The sequence below is a fragment of the Centrocercus urophasianus genome, unplaced genomic scaffold, assembly GCF_019232065.1.
Source record: "Centrocercus urophasianus isolate 14NV4802_14NV808 unplaced genomic scaffold, USGS_Curo_1.0 seq_11, whole genome shotgun sequence".
NCBI classification, from domain to species: Eukaryota; Metazoa; Chordata; class Aves; order Galliformes; family Phasianidae; genus Centrocercus; species Centrocercus urophasianus.
In genome coordinates this window covers 62,282,740-62,297,275 of record NW_024884253.1, presented here as the reverse complement: position 1 = coordinate 62,297,275, position 14,536 = coordinate 62,282,740, and the positions used below count along the sequence as shown (strand labels likewise).

The 14,536-nt window shown below is 41.9% G+C and overlaps 1 protein-coding gene across 1 annotated transcript in view; it reads right to left on the bottom strand.

Moving 5' to 3' along the window:
* Window positions 1-14,460, bottom strand: part of EPB41L4B (erythrocyte membrane protein band 4.1 like 4B) — an 87,723-nt gene extending 73,263 nt beyond the window's left edge. The window contains exon 1 of the mRNA XM_042809100.1: window positions 14,167-14,460. Within this exon, the coding sequence (XP_042665034.1) occupies window positions 14,167-14,460 (294 nt within the window). The remainder of the gene's footprint in view (window positions 1-14,166) is intronic.
* Window positions 14,461-14,536: the final 76 nt, after the last annotated feature.

The following is a 14,536-nucleotide window of genomic DNA, read 5'->3' as shown; positions in this document are numbered from 1 at the left end:
CCCTGACTTCAGATGCACGCAGATACACAATTTGAAGCACCAGATGGCCTGGAACTCTGTTTTCTCAAACACTTCCAAAACTCATTCCCAAAGCTCAAGAAGAACGTAACTAGTTGGTAATAAGAAAGGAAATACTGAAGCAAAATTGTACCCCTGTTTTTTTCTCTCAGAAAAATGCAAAACAAAACAAAGAGCAAGCTTATTCAAATGTTTAGAATAGTTGTCATTCTAATGTAACTTGTGGATTTGAAGGTAAAAAAGCCTGTTTTCCACGGGAACTCTTTTTAACATGATTCAGAACTGTCCTTTAGTGCCTTCAAGACAATCTTCCATCTGCTACTTAAGAAGTGCTGTTTTATGTCATGTTCTTAAACCTAGTTTTTGTTTTGTTTTGTTTTTAAAAGGACATTTTTTTTTAACTGGGAAAATTAATCATGAAGTCAAACTCATGCACAGTCTAACTTTCAAATGAGAGGCTAAAAAAGTAATTGAGGAATTAGATATTTGCTACATTTCCACTCCCCTCATGATCAAGAATGACTGTTTGTACTAGCAACAAGATTAATTTCTGGAATATCTACATACAAAAAACTGCAATAAACTCAGACAGCTTTAATTTCATGGATCGCTGATAGGTTAGGCATCCAATCATTGCTTAAAGCAGTATTGTGTTCCCTCAGCAGCACAGCTGTCTTTCACTTCACTTGCAACCAGTGTCAAAGGGATAAGGAGTATAGAAAAGGTATTCCATCACAGGATATCCACCTTAAGAAATGACCATCCAGAAGTGCTTTCAGCTCTGGTTCTATTTGAAACTCCACCAGTGGAACTCAGAAAAAAATGACTCTTTCTAAAATTCTTAAAATCTTTCTAACTTCAGCATCAGCTTTATTATTCTCATCAGTTCTGGCTTTCCATTAGGTTCTGAAAAATAAGAAGAAACTAGACAGTCGGGTCCAGCCAGGAATAAATTAGATGACATGATTTAAACCTCTCAATGGTTTGAAGAAAATTAAATCTCATAAAATGAGTAATTTCTTCCTCCATATGACTGCACATTTATTAAATAACAACAATAAAGAACCTCAGAATAACAGGTTTCCACAAGACAGCTGACTTGGGCACTGATCAGCTCTCTGAGATCTAGCTTGAGCTACTACTTGCTACTATTTCCATCACTGAATCTCACAACGCAGCACCTTAATATCCCTTGTTCACTTCATACTAAGCTGACTACTTTACCGGTGCAGGTAAGGAACATCCCCACAGTCAAGGTATGAGAGCACAGGGCTCAGCCATTCCTAAAATGATTACTTATACCCGTAAGCCCCAGTTCAACAACACAGGCTTGCACAGCACTTCTGCCTTGAGGAGCTCCCATGCCCTCTGTCAGGTTTTTCTGCTTGCTTGGTCCCTTTCTTGTATCATACCTTAAACAGAAAGTATTTCTGACATTCAATGCTGCAAAAGCATCTTTAGAGTGAAACATACCCAGATCTGATCCCTGAGCTGGCTTTCAGCACTGCCACACAGCTGAAAGGATAGGGGCTTGACTTCTGCATAAGGATGGGAAGAGAAGCCAAGTGGTGCTCATATTGCCCAGGAGAGACCTGGGCAAAAATAAGGGTAAGCATTCCTGAAATAGATGTGTGCAGACAGGAAAAAAAAAAAAAAAAAAAAAAAAAAAAAAGCAACTTACACAATGAGGAAGGGCAAAGAGGAAAGCAGCCAGCCAGCAGCACTATGCACAGCACAATCCTCAAGTGTTCTGTTCTGCTCACTATCATCAGTTCCCACTGTGAAAGAATTAACAAAATCACTGCCGCTCAACTTCACCAAACCAGCACAGTAGCAAGAGTCGATGGGTCTCACTGGTTGCATGGACTGTTTCGCATCTTTAGGGGATGCAGGATTGCATCAACACACTGTAGCATAAATCAGTGAAGCCACAGGTCATGCATGCAAACAAGATTTTTGGTTACGCTCATTAGCTTGAAGATAGTGCCCTGGATTTAAACAGTGCTGTAAGAACTCTGGTGTAACAGAAAAGCAAATGAATGTGAGCCTCTCAGCATAACACAGCCAAGGAAGTAAACATGAGCCCTGAATGCATAAGAAGGCAACATTAGGAATGGAATAATGCCATTTCATGTAACATTCACCAACCATTATAACAACGTTACTGCACTCAGCTCAAGTGTCCGAGCATTTCAGCACATCAGCACAGTCAGAAATAAGATACCAAGAGTAATTCTGAGCTTGAAAGGCCACTGGAAATCAAATTTCTTTTTATCTATTTAGAATAAAGGTAGGATTAAGAGGTGAGTTGCATGGGAATTTTGCAAGCCTTCGTATAGAGAACATTTTTCCTATAATCACAGGTCTCTTCATCACAAGCCTCCCAGACTAAGAGAGGGGATAACAAGGATCATAAAGGTATCAGATCTATTAAAAAGCTCGTTACTATTTTTAAAGAATTCACACACAACCTGAAGTGGTAACTGCTTCTCATTACAGACTCTTAAAAGTAGATAAACTACTTAAACTCAAAGGCAGACGTCACTGAAAAGTGACAGAATTGAAACATTTTCTGAAAGGAGCTATAGAGACTGCTCAGGGAAAGAGAAAAGATTAAGGGTTCATAAATTGCCCACTCTGACCTGAAATAAATCTGCAGTTCAGGATGCATTCCTTTACAGTCATTCATATGAGTAACTATCCCATGCAATTTAAAGAGCAATATTCTAAATGACACCAAGTAAGAACAGTCAGTTAAATTCCATTTAAAATAATTGTAACAACTTCAACAGAAGATCTTAAAAGTAGGAACAAATGAGAACAAAGACAGCTGAAACCTCTGCTAGCCACTTAGCAGAAGTAATATTTCTTAATTTAGCAAATGAAGTGGCACTATCGAAAGCAGCAATAAAATTGGCAGGCCTTCAAAGAAGAAAGAGGAAGAAAAAAAGACAAATAAGTGAGGGTAATCCTACCAGTGATTTTTTGCAAAACTTGTTTTCTAGCTTACTTCCGTTTAAAAAACTGCTTCCAGAAACAGAAGCAAGAGCAATGTGATCCTGTTACTATATGTAAGTATGCATTCACTTAGTCAAGCCATAACGGAACTATCTCCCTACCTACTTGCTCAACCACAAAGAGTGCTAAAATAATAGGTGCCATAAATCCTAGCTACCTTAGACATCAAGTCTGCTTTGTTATGCCAACCAGGAACCAACAAGTCTCAAAAAGGCTTTTTAAGATGCGGATGTCATTTCGAATAACATCATAAATTCATTTAGATCTGAAACCAAAGCTGCATGCTTGCCTCCCAGCAGTAACTGTGGTGCCCGTTTCCACATTTATAACTTACCCTTCAGCTACACAACCACTCCAAGTTTATTAGCACTGCAGGTTATGTCTGTGCATAGGACAGAAATAGAAGTATACTCCACAGCACACATTTCCTCATCAGCTCTGTTCCCAGCCTTCCATCCCCTGATTCATCTGAGAACATCCACCAACATCTCTGCTCCTGTTTATGTTATCTTAGTTGGGATGTTTACAGATTTCTAAAGCAAAGCAGGCTGATCCTCTTGGAAACAGACAAAACGGTCTCACCTGGTCACTTTGCAACTGCACTGATTTCTCATTTCGCCCTCAGGGATGCTTTGTAGCATGACAATGGATTGCAGTGGGACGTCTATCTGGCCATTTGTCTTCAAGCAGTGCTTTCACTTTAGGTACAAAACCACAGAGGCAAACAGGCTTTGCTCTCCATCTCACTAGCATCAGCTCCACAATGCAGACTATTGTCATACTTTACAGACTAGTACAAGAAATCCGCAGTTCTCTAAGGCTCATAAAAACTGCAGTCACCAGCTGAAGTGCTCAAAATTCCATCCTTTAACACTTAATAAAAGCCTGCCACTACATTGCTTAAAGCTGAAGCATGCAAGAGGGAAACAATTTTTTAAAATAAGAAAGGCTGGTGAAAGAAATACAATGACAGAAGCAAGTTGTAGCAGCAAGAACTGAACTGCAGTAAGGCGAAGGGGGTGAAAAGTTTTCCTGTGGGTACTGGGTCTTCAGAGCTGAAGGAGTCGCTGGAGGAGTGTGGGCAGCAGTGCTGGGAGCTGCTCTGCAGGGACGAGCTGCCTGCACCGGGAGGCATCCCATTGCCTGCAGCTGGTAGCTCCCAGGAGGCAGAGCTACTCCAGCTCTGGCTGCAGCAGCCTGCTAATGAGGTTAACGCATACACAAGGAATAGGAATTGGTATTCTTCAGCTCAGTATCAACCTACCTTCCTCTCAAGCTAGCCATCTGCGTGCCTTGTTGCCTGAAAGCAAAAGAAAGTTCATCTGGATGGCTGTCCCTTCAAAGATACCACCCAACGTTTTATATTTACCAAAAACCCCACATCTTTCCATTTCATGTACCAATACTTCAGACTGATTACGATGGAAATACCATATGATCTGTTATCAATGCAAAAATAAGCTTAAATTCATCAGCGTCTAATACTATAAAATGCAAGGAAGTAAATCAAGGTTCCTCCTTCCTGGCCATAACTGTATTCTTAAAGAAGCAATATCTTTACCAAATTAGCTTAACTACTTTTTAAAATACACTTTAAGATGAGGTTATAAACCAAAATACAGTGGGTGCTTAATGCGAAAATACATCAGAATCCCAGCACAAACTGTAAAAAGAGAACATCTGTTGGCAAATTTCAATAGAAGCAAACAAAAAACGCTTGTTCTCATTTCACAGCATTGAATTTTTCTATTCCCACTCCCAACTGAGAAATGCAGTAATCAGCCTCAACCTATTTTTGCTAATATACAGACAACTGCTCAAACTTCTTTCATTTCTCCCTGTATTTTCTAATCATCTTCACTTTTTAAAGCCACAAATGAAGTCTCATCAGAAAGGCCTTACTACGGGATAAATTTATGATGGAAATCTTGCATCTAGATGCTACACAGGGAAAGAAGACATTTTAAGCTACCAAAGAGCGGTTGGCTCAGCAAATTCGAGAAGAAAAATAATAGAGTGAATAGTCTCAGCTTGTTTTTAATTGTGAATGTAAGAAAACCATTGAAAATATTTATTGTACAGATTATTTCCTTATATACTTCACTCCTAAAATATAAGACCGCTTGTGAACTACCAACAATCCTCAACTCAAGAAGAGAAACCTCCTTTAAGTGGCTGCTCTTTGCAACAATTAAGCCATCAGTCTGAACCCAGCACAAAGCAGAAGCAGTAGCAGTGTCAACTATGGTCAACATTGAATGACTCCACTGCTGATTCCTTTTAGAAGCCAGCCTCTTAGTAAGCAGGTCCCCTTATTAAAAGGGAACCTCAAGAACATTAACACCTTTAATTAACTGGAAGTCAAGAGCAAAACTCCAAGGCACACATACCCAGTTGCACAGGGCAGCCTGCAGCCAGGTATTCCAAGCCCTGCCAAGCACGGGTAATATCTCCATACGCAGCAGCAGCCAGGCAACAAGGCTGGGAAGTCTCCACCCTGGAGAAAGGGGATGTCCGTAACATAACAAAACAGCAACAAAGAGAGGGTTGCAAGGTGAATAGCAGGGAAAGGAAAACAAATAAACCGTGCCCAATACATGAAACAGCAGGAAGAAGAAAAGAAGTCTGCTGCGCAGCAAACAAGTTCTATTACTGCTCTATTAAACCAGCTCTTCCCACCCCATTGTTACAACAGGGAGACCTTAACTCACACAGATATAGGCAAGAACCCACAGATCGCAGTGTGACAGAAGGCAAGTGGATACCGTCCACTGGATAGCATGCCTCCAGGGTGCTGCCTATCCTAGCAATATGATATTGCTAGGACAATTTTAAAGAATACTGCTTTTTAATTTTTCTGCTTAATTCAAAGAGATAACACACTCATCATTCATCATCATCTCTCAAAGCAAAGCACTCATGGAAGGTTCATTATTCAGGAACTGCTACTCAGTAAGTAGCCTGAATACAAAACCTACATACAGTGGATTTGCATCTCCACTGAATAGCGATCTTTGTTGCAACACGATGATTGTACACAGTACTGCCGTTCTCAGTACTGCTTGTAAAAATAGAAGCTCTTGGTTTTGGTCTTTTTACATAAATGCAGGCCCTCAATTTTGAATCATATATCACAGTTTCAGGAATGACTAACAAGGTACATAAGAAATTTAAATGACAGAAAACAACCTCAACTGATACTGGATGGGTAACAAGGGAGAAAAATGAAGAAAAACAAACAGAACTGTTCATTTTCTTCAAGAATGTGGAAAATATTCACTTGCAAACAGAAAGCAGGTAACACTTGTACACTAAGCAATTTTGTTCAGACTTAACACCAACCAAAAAGGTGTGATGCAGTTAGCAGGCTTATTTTGTCCGTCAATATTAGCAGATTATAAATTTGTCTGTAGCATAGGATAATTTTGAAGCTTAATGCAATAAATAAACTGCTTACAATCTAATACCCAACATACAACACTCCAGGTACTGAAACAAGCCAAATAAGAAACTTTCAGCTGAAAAAATGGGAAGCTAAGCCTGCTAAGCTAGAGAAATCTCTCAAGTGCACATCCTGTAATACATATACATAACATACATAAAATAGTGGAGGAAATAAAATATACAATCATTAAGAGTACTTAAAAATAAAATGAAAATAAAAAGCACTGTTTTCAAACAGCCACAACAGGATTTATCCTTGGATGAGTTAACCTTTAAAATAATGCTAATTTAACTACAGGCCATAATCAAGTAATAACACAACGCTCTTCTAATTGTATGAACATAGCAGCATCAAATATACGAGTCCAAATTCCTCAAAATAAAGGCTTAGACTTGTGTTTATGTAACACCTACAATTACCCAAATATTTCACAAGCTAAAGATAGGATCCTCCATTAGGATTTCCAACATCTATTTGTCATATAAGTTGCACCATATGTATTAGTATCACAGAATACAGTCAGATCAAGTCAACACATTTCTCAGAATACTACTCAAGGGACATTAGGTATTTTTGAATTAACTATCTGTGGTTCCTTAACAACAAGGGAATAAACTGGTCTCAATCTGAATAGAACAAAAATGTAAACAGACAAGATGAATTAACTCTTAATATTCTTCACGCTTCATAACTGGAGTCTGAACCTAGCATTTCAACAAATATTTCAAAATAATCCATCATAATATAGCTAATGGTTCAGGACATATTCAATCTGATACATAGAAATAAATGGAAATAGCAAGTCAAATAAAGAGCAGATGGTCATTCTAAGCACTTCATTACCCTCCAACCCTTTTATTTATAATGCAATGTGGAAAGAAAAAAGAATGTAGTCTGCATTGAAAAACATATTTTAAAAAATCTGTTTCTCAAGTAACATAAAATACTAACCCAGCAACACTGTATGTACAGTTAACAGCTGTTGACTTCATCATTCTGGCGTAACTATCGATAGCTGTGAAAATGTCTTTTGGTGGGGAAGAACTGAACAGAAGGGAGTTCCACAGTTCTGATAACTGTAGAAAATCACAGAAATAATCTAAATGGGAAGGAGGGGACGGGACACAGAGCAATGCTCAAGGACCCAAACAGAAGGAAAGCAAACCTCTAGAGTGCTTTCAAGTGCCTCCCAGAAGAGATCCTCCACAGCAAACTTTCACAGCTTTGTAGTTGCTCTTACAAACTGGGAAAATAGTGAGGAGAAAAAAAAAAAAAAACAAAGGAAAAGGGTTCTTATTGTGAAGGAAATTCAGTGAGTATCACACTAGTAACACAGATGATGTCCATGGGAAAGTACAGAGAAATTGCTCAGGGAAGAGATGGAGAAAGAGAAGGATGAGTGGAAACCAGCTGGATAACAAGAGAAGCTCTGAACAGGAAAAAGAAAATGGACCTAAAGGACCCATGCTTAGAAGAGAGACACTAAATGGAATTAGCTTCTCAAAGTTACAGGAAAAGGGCTATTTACAGAGAGGCTTCAAGTAGAAGCACAAGGAAAAACAACAACAGTAGAGAGGGAACTCATTTCTGTCCCTTGTCTTTTGATTTCCACACTCAGAAACTTTTCTCTTTCACTGTCCTAGCTCCATAATGTTGCCTCCATGTCTGCACTCCTTTATCTTTCTGCATCCCAGAACATAAAATTACTCTCATCCTGATGAGCCCACAAGAGAAAGCACTACACTTTCTACTGCAGGTTATCTTCTTTCTGATAGCTGAAGAGCAGTTGGTTTTCAGGCATACCTGGAGCAACCTCGTATTCTGATTTTTATTCTCATTATTATTATTTTTATGCATCATCTATCTTATTGTCAATTTCATACTTCTCTCTCAAGCTCTGTATCTGTTCTTCTCCCACTCTAAGCCTGTTTCTTCCTGTATTACATTCTGTGATCCCAACAAAACTATTCTGCTCTCCTGCACTGTCTGAACATCCAAAGTCACTTTACTCCATCTTCCTCCTTCAAGGGAACTTTTCTTCTAACATGCCCAATCAGATACTGTTTCTCCTCTTCAGTACCTCTCTTAGGAGCATGAAGCTACAGATTTGCTACCCAGTAAGAGAACACAACCCCAAGGAAAAAACATGTTAGTTGTACTCTATTTGCAAATAAACATGTATTTTCTAAACTGCTCAGAAAGTTTCCTTCTTTACTGACCTTCTTTATTCAAATCCACAGTGGCCTTCAGTTTTTCAACAGCGAAGCCCAGTTCTCACACTGCTGCTACAAAGCATTTATACGTTAACCAACAAGGGGTCAGGACACACAGACATAATATCTTTCACTCGAGCATAGCTGTATCCTGTTGTAAAAACACTCCCAAAATAGTACATGAAACAATCTCATCTTCTCTCCATCTCTTCAAAAACAGAAGTTCTCCACTAAAGAACCAGTGCCACTGCACCATGTTTTTGCAGTACACTGTTCTCATCATTGATCCTCCCTCACCAGTTGACAACTCTTTCCCATTATAACAGCGCTCCTACTGCATTGAAAAATGGTATCAGCTTCCATAAATAACGAATGGTAATCACAAGCTAAATTTATCTAATGTGTGCCAAAATAAAACACTGCTCACCACACCCGTTTCACTATGTACTGTTCCAGTGTGTTTTATCTGCTGTAGATTTATTAAGGTTGTTTGGTGAACATGCCAAGAGCCTGAAATTCCCACTTCTCTATCAAGAACCTACTCATCATGCAACTCTGAGGCACAGCTGCAGTCCCACATGCACACCCTCCTCTCATTCCTGTTCCTCTGGGGCAGAAGAGGTCCCTGGCTGTTAGTATAAATGCCTACTATGAATATTTTTCCACACACTTTCAGCAGACACAGCAACGCATTGAAGCGTTGTGATACACAGGCAAGGAAATTAAAGGCTACTGCCAGAAGATAACACATCAAGCTCTGGCTACAGTTACTTCATCAGAGCTTTAAGGTAATGAAAAAGCATTTCAACAAAAGTGACAAAAAATACCCAAGCACTTCTACAAGGAGAACTTGATCACTTCATGAAGGGGATTACAGGAGGTGGTTGCCACAGTAGTTCATACACACAAGGCAGCCCTTGCAGACCTGAAAACACGCTTTCAGCATTTGAAGCACTCTGATTTTAGATTGTTGAAAGTACCTTCTAAATAAAGAACTATACTATCAATTACTCATGTGAGAAAAGCTTTAAAGAATTAATTCTAAAATGCCTGTTCCACACCTTATGTGGAAAATATATATTTGAGTGGAGAGCAAGCCTTCAGTTAGGAGACACCTGAAAATACCTAAAATTCAGTGTCTGCAGTTTTTATTCCTGAAATGTCATTAGGAAATCACGTTACGTAACTGAAAGGTTGAGTGGTACCCCTCTACAAATATTTATCACTTTTTTCTAGTCAAACATACTTCCAACTTTAGGATTGAGATAACTACTCAAGAGTTAATGTAACATTTACATTCTATTTAAGCACAGAAGCCAGCAAATAGGTTTTGTTATGCTCACGCGAGTCTCACAAGAGGAGGATACAAAAGACAGAAGATTAGGCAGATTAAAAAAGGCTATGGAAGAACATTTACTATCCCTATCCTGAAGTGTTTCCATAGCAGCCGAAACAATTATCAAAACAGATACACCAAAAAGAAGGCAAAGAAACAATATGAAAGCTCTCCACCAGAAAGCAATCCATAGATATCAAGAGTAATATATAATGATGAAGTTAATGAACAAGTTAAGTGTCACCTACAACCTAATACATCACATAAGTCTTCGTAACGATGTCCATGGCAGCAGAGAAATTTACCACAGCAATGAGTATTATGACAGTGCTTCAACTGCTGTGGCTCCATGGCACTGAAAACATATGGTTTCCTATGTCTGCTTTGCAAGATGGGGATTTCCACAGCAGAGTAAGCTTACTATTTGTTTCCTCTCTCTCATCCCACTTAGGTTAAACAAATAAACAAACAAAAAAATGTTTGTTTTGTACAGCCCCCATTGTCCCCAAGCCTTATCACAAAACATCATTTTCAGTGGCACTAAAAAAAAAAAAGTCAATCCCTGCTACTCCGCACCATCTCACAGAGAAGTCATCTTTCTGAGTCTTTCTTTAAGCTTTTATAAGATGCACTGAATTAAAAATCAGATACTCAAGTTTTAGAAATGCCAACATCCACATCAACAAAAATTTGGGATTTTTTTGGCCTCACCTTAAAGCCATCTACAAACCTTCCCATTTACGTATTAACTAGCAGGCATCATCACTGCTGTGTAAATGTCAGAGCTCCTTGCCCATATTCTTTATGTAAGAACACAGCATCACCTATAACCAGTTTCTTTCATTAAACTCCTGAGTTCTCCAGAAAACAGAGGAAGGATTGTGTTGACAGCAGTGAGCAAGTGGCCTTTCATCTACCCACAGCTGAGATGCAAGATCCAAACACATAACAGCTTCCTACTGCATTTTTCACTGTACGTTTACTTCTAAGTATATTCCTTTTTTTTTTTTTTTTTTTTTAATTAATCAATCCTTATAACCAGATTTCAGATGTGCACAGGTGTGGCGTTGGGTCAGCTGAAAGTGATGACATTTTCTTTATAGTCCCCCTGCCATGGTAAGTCACTCCAAAGCAATGGGCAAACTGCCACTCCCATACAGCCACTCCCAGAGGCAATCTCAATTGTGCCTCAGATTTAGCACAGGGCCCTCAGGAGCTTCTCAGCTTAAAAATCCATCCAGTGTATTATTCTGTTCAGAAAGAATACTTTCAGAGTACTTTAAGTCTTGCCTTAAGAGCAACCAAAAAGCCACCATTGTTAAGAAATCCCTGAAATTCTGTGCAAGAAGCTGAGTACAGAAATCATTATTCAAGGTTGTCTCCAGCTCAGAACAATTTTATGTTGACAATGCATGGGGAGAAAAGTTCAGGAAAGCCAGAAAGCACCTACAAATGAAAGGCAAATTGGGAACTTTGAGGGCAGAAGAGGCCCTGTGCATATGCAGTAAGAAAAAATAAAGTCCAAATAACCCACAAGAAAGTGGGAGGGGAAATGCAGATAAACAAGAAAGGTGACTCTGGTCACAATACTTTCATGCAGCCTCCAGAATAACAAGCTAAGGAAGGACTCAGGTGGGAGCATGACAAAAACTTACCAACTCTACCATTTCTAAAGTATGGCATAAATGCTGATAGCCTCAAAGATGGTAGCAGCCTACTGATGTGTAATTTGTTTTTACAGCAACACCACCAGCCCCCACATAAGAGAAGACACAGAGGAAGAGCCTGATGCGCTTCACCTAGACAAAAGAGTCAGGGTTTTAGCTTTAATGTATATTAAACAAACCAACCAAGCAAAACAACTGAACTTTTTTTTTCTGCACATGCAGCTGAAGGTTTCAAGCAGCCCGTCATTCCTCCACACAAACACATAGACCCTGCAGTCTTTTTAATTAATAACTAACAAGCCTTGAAATCAATTCCAATTAAGTTTCAGGTAGCAGTCTAAGAAGCGTTAGTTATGAAATTATTGTGCCCTAATGCCAACGTGTTCCTTTTACCCCTGGAAAGACAGCTGGGTTTTAATGTTCACAGGCAGTAGAAAGAGCACATTTTCCAGATGCCGGTATCGCCTGAAATAAGTGCTTGTGAGCGTGATCAGCAGCACAAAGTCCTTAGCAATTACTGACATACTAGGCTTCTAGTGTAAGCTGTCTCACTGCTAGAGCAGGGACCACACTCGTTCCCTCGCCAAAAAAAATAAGCAAGCTGAAATGTTGAGAAACAACCATACACTGATTTCTTCATTTCTAATTTTATCAAGATAGTGCCCAGCTCATTCAGCTTAACAAGTACAGTACAAATGCTTCTGAGTATCAAAGTGCATTCTGTCTCAGGCCCTAATCCCATAAAAAACAGCGTTCCAAAGCTCAGAGAAACATTCCTAATCAAATTCTATAAATGGTGCAACGCCTCTTTCAGTTTTTCTGACTCTCCGTGTGGGTGTTACTTTCTGTGAAAGAAAGGAAAGCAGCATGAGGAGCAGAGATGCAATTCAACAGCACCCTTTCTAATCCCCAAGGCACTGATAGCTGTTTCACACCCCAGCATCCTCCAGCAGCCTAGAAATGTCACCAAAGAACACTCTGACTTCTTATCCTCTCAGTGGATAAAGGAACTACAACCGCCAAGTGTGCATCTCGTGTCACCACTGACAGCCCAGGCTTGGACACCACAACACAAGCAGGTATGCTCTACAGCTTCCTTAATGGACCAAGCTGGTACGCTTCCACATGCTCCCAATACTCAAGGACTACTGAAGGTTTACCATTAACTGCTTTTTCAAACCTACAGACTATCTTAAACAGATTCTATAGCAATAGCTCTACTCTGATAAGTTGGAGGGAATATAATACATGAAATATTTACTGAGCTTATCTACATAGACGGCTATGAGCATATCCTCAGCATGCAGATAATACACAAGTTCTTTTTAGACTAGCGTCATGCTGAGATGCTAGTAGGACTGCAGTAAGTTGTGAAGGAGAGATGTGAAGAGAAGAAAGGTGTTAGCATTGCCAGTGCCTAGAGGTGTGTGATCTGCTCTGTGAGAGAAGGAGCCGGCTGAGCGTGAGGCAGCATCTCTAGGTGGCCCCATTCCACACTCCCCTATTGGAGCAGGACTCCATCACTTTGGCTTCTAATCAGAAACCAGTTGAATCCCAGTTTCCATATTTTAGTTAAATCTGGCCAACATACACGGGTAATTATTAGCATGAATGGCACCCAACAAAATTCAAATATTCTGAAACAAAAAACAAATGTCTTTCACACCAGTTGAGAGTAAAAAGAGTTGGACTCAATCTTTACGGGTCCCTTCCAACTCGGGACATTCTATGATTCTAAAAGAAGCGTGAGTTCGATTGGATTGTTCCGCTGCGACCAAGTTCTCCCACCTGCTTTTGTAGGTCAGGCTTAACGGCCGCCGATTCTTCAGTTTCTAAACAAGTTTAAATGTTTTCCCAATACGATAAACCGCAGCACTGCCTCGCAGGAAAGCTCGGTTCCACGGGGGAGGGAAAGGGGCAGCAAAAAGGGACGGACGCCAGCCACTCAGCGGCTGCAAGAACCTGGCAGAACCCAAACTCAGCAACCGAACGGCGTTCGCCGCGCAGCTCCGCCGCGGTGAGCCGGGAAGGCACCCACCGGGTTCCGGCGACGCCGAAACGCCCCCAGAAGCGGCACACGGCCGCGACCCACCGCGCTCCGGAACGCGGCAGAGACGGGAGAGCGGAAAGTTCGGAGGCGGCCCCACACCGACGGCCCAACGGCACCCCCGCGCCCGCTCCACAGGTTGGGAGCGGCGAGACCGCCGATTCGCGACCGCAGCCGGGGACGTGAGGGAGGCAGCGCGGCTCTCCTGGCAGCGAGCTTCCCCCGAGCGGCTCCAGCTGGGGCTGCGGCGGGGGGCGGAGGCGCAGGTGCCGCTCTCCGCGCTCGCGCCGGGGAAGAAGGAAGGGGCCGCGGCCATGGCGGGAGGCGCGGTGCACCTGGCAGCAGGTGTATGCGGGCGGCGAGAGGGGAGCAAGGAAGCGACGCCAGCGGGCGGAGGGGTCGGCGCGAACCGTGTTACTCACCGGCAGCTCCACGCTGACTTCGGTCCCGTCCAGGAGGAGCACGCGGCACTGCAGCACCGGCTTACTGCCGCCGGCGGCGGGGATGTGGACGGGGGCTCCGGCGCCGTGCACGACCCCGCCGGGGTGAGGCGAGGAGGGGAAACCCCCGGAGACAGCGGCGGCGGCTCCTCGCAGCCCACCGTCCCGCTCGTCGCCCTCACCGCCGAGCCCGCCTCGCCCGGCCCCGCGCCCCGCTCCTCGCCCGTAGCGCTGCATCGACCGCCGGCCAAAGGTCCTGCGCAGGAACCGCAGCATCCTGGGGCGCCCGGCCCGGCCGCTCACACCCCCGAGCCCGCAGCTCCGCGCCCGGCCCCGGGCGCCTCCCGGAGCA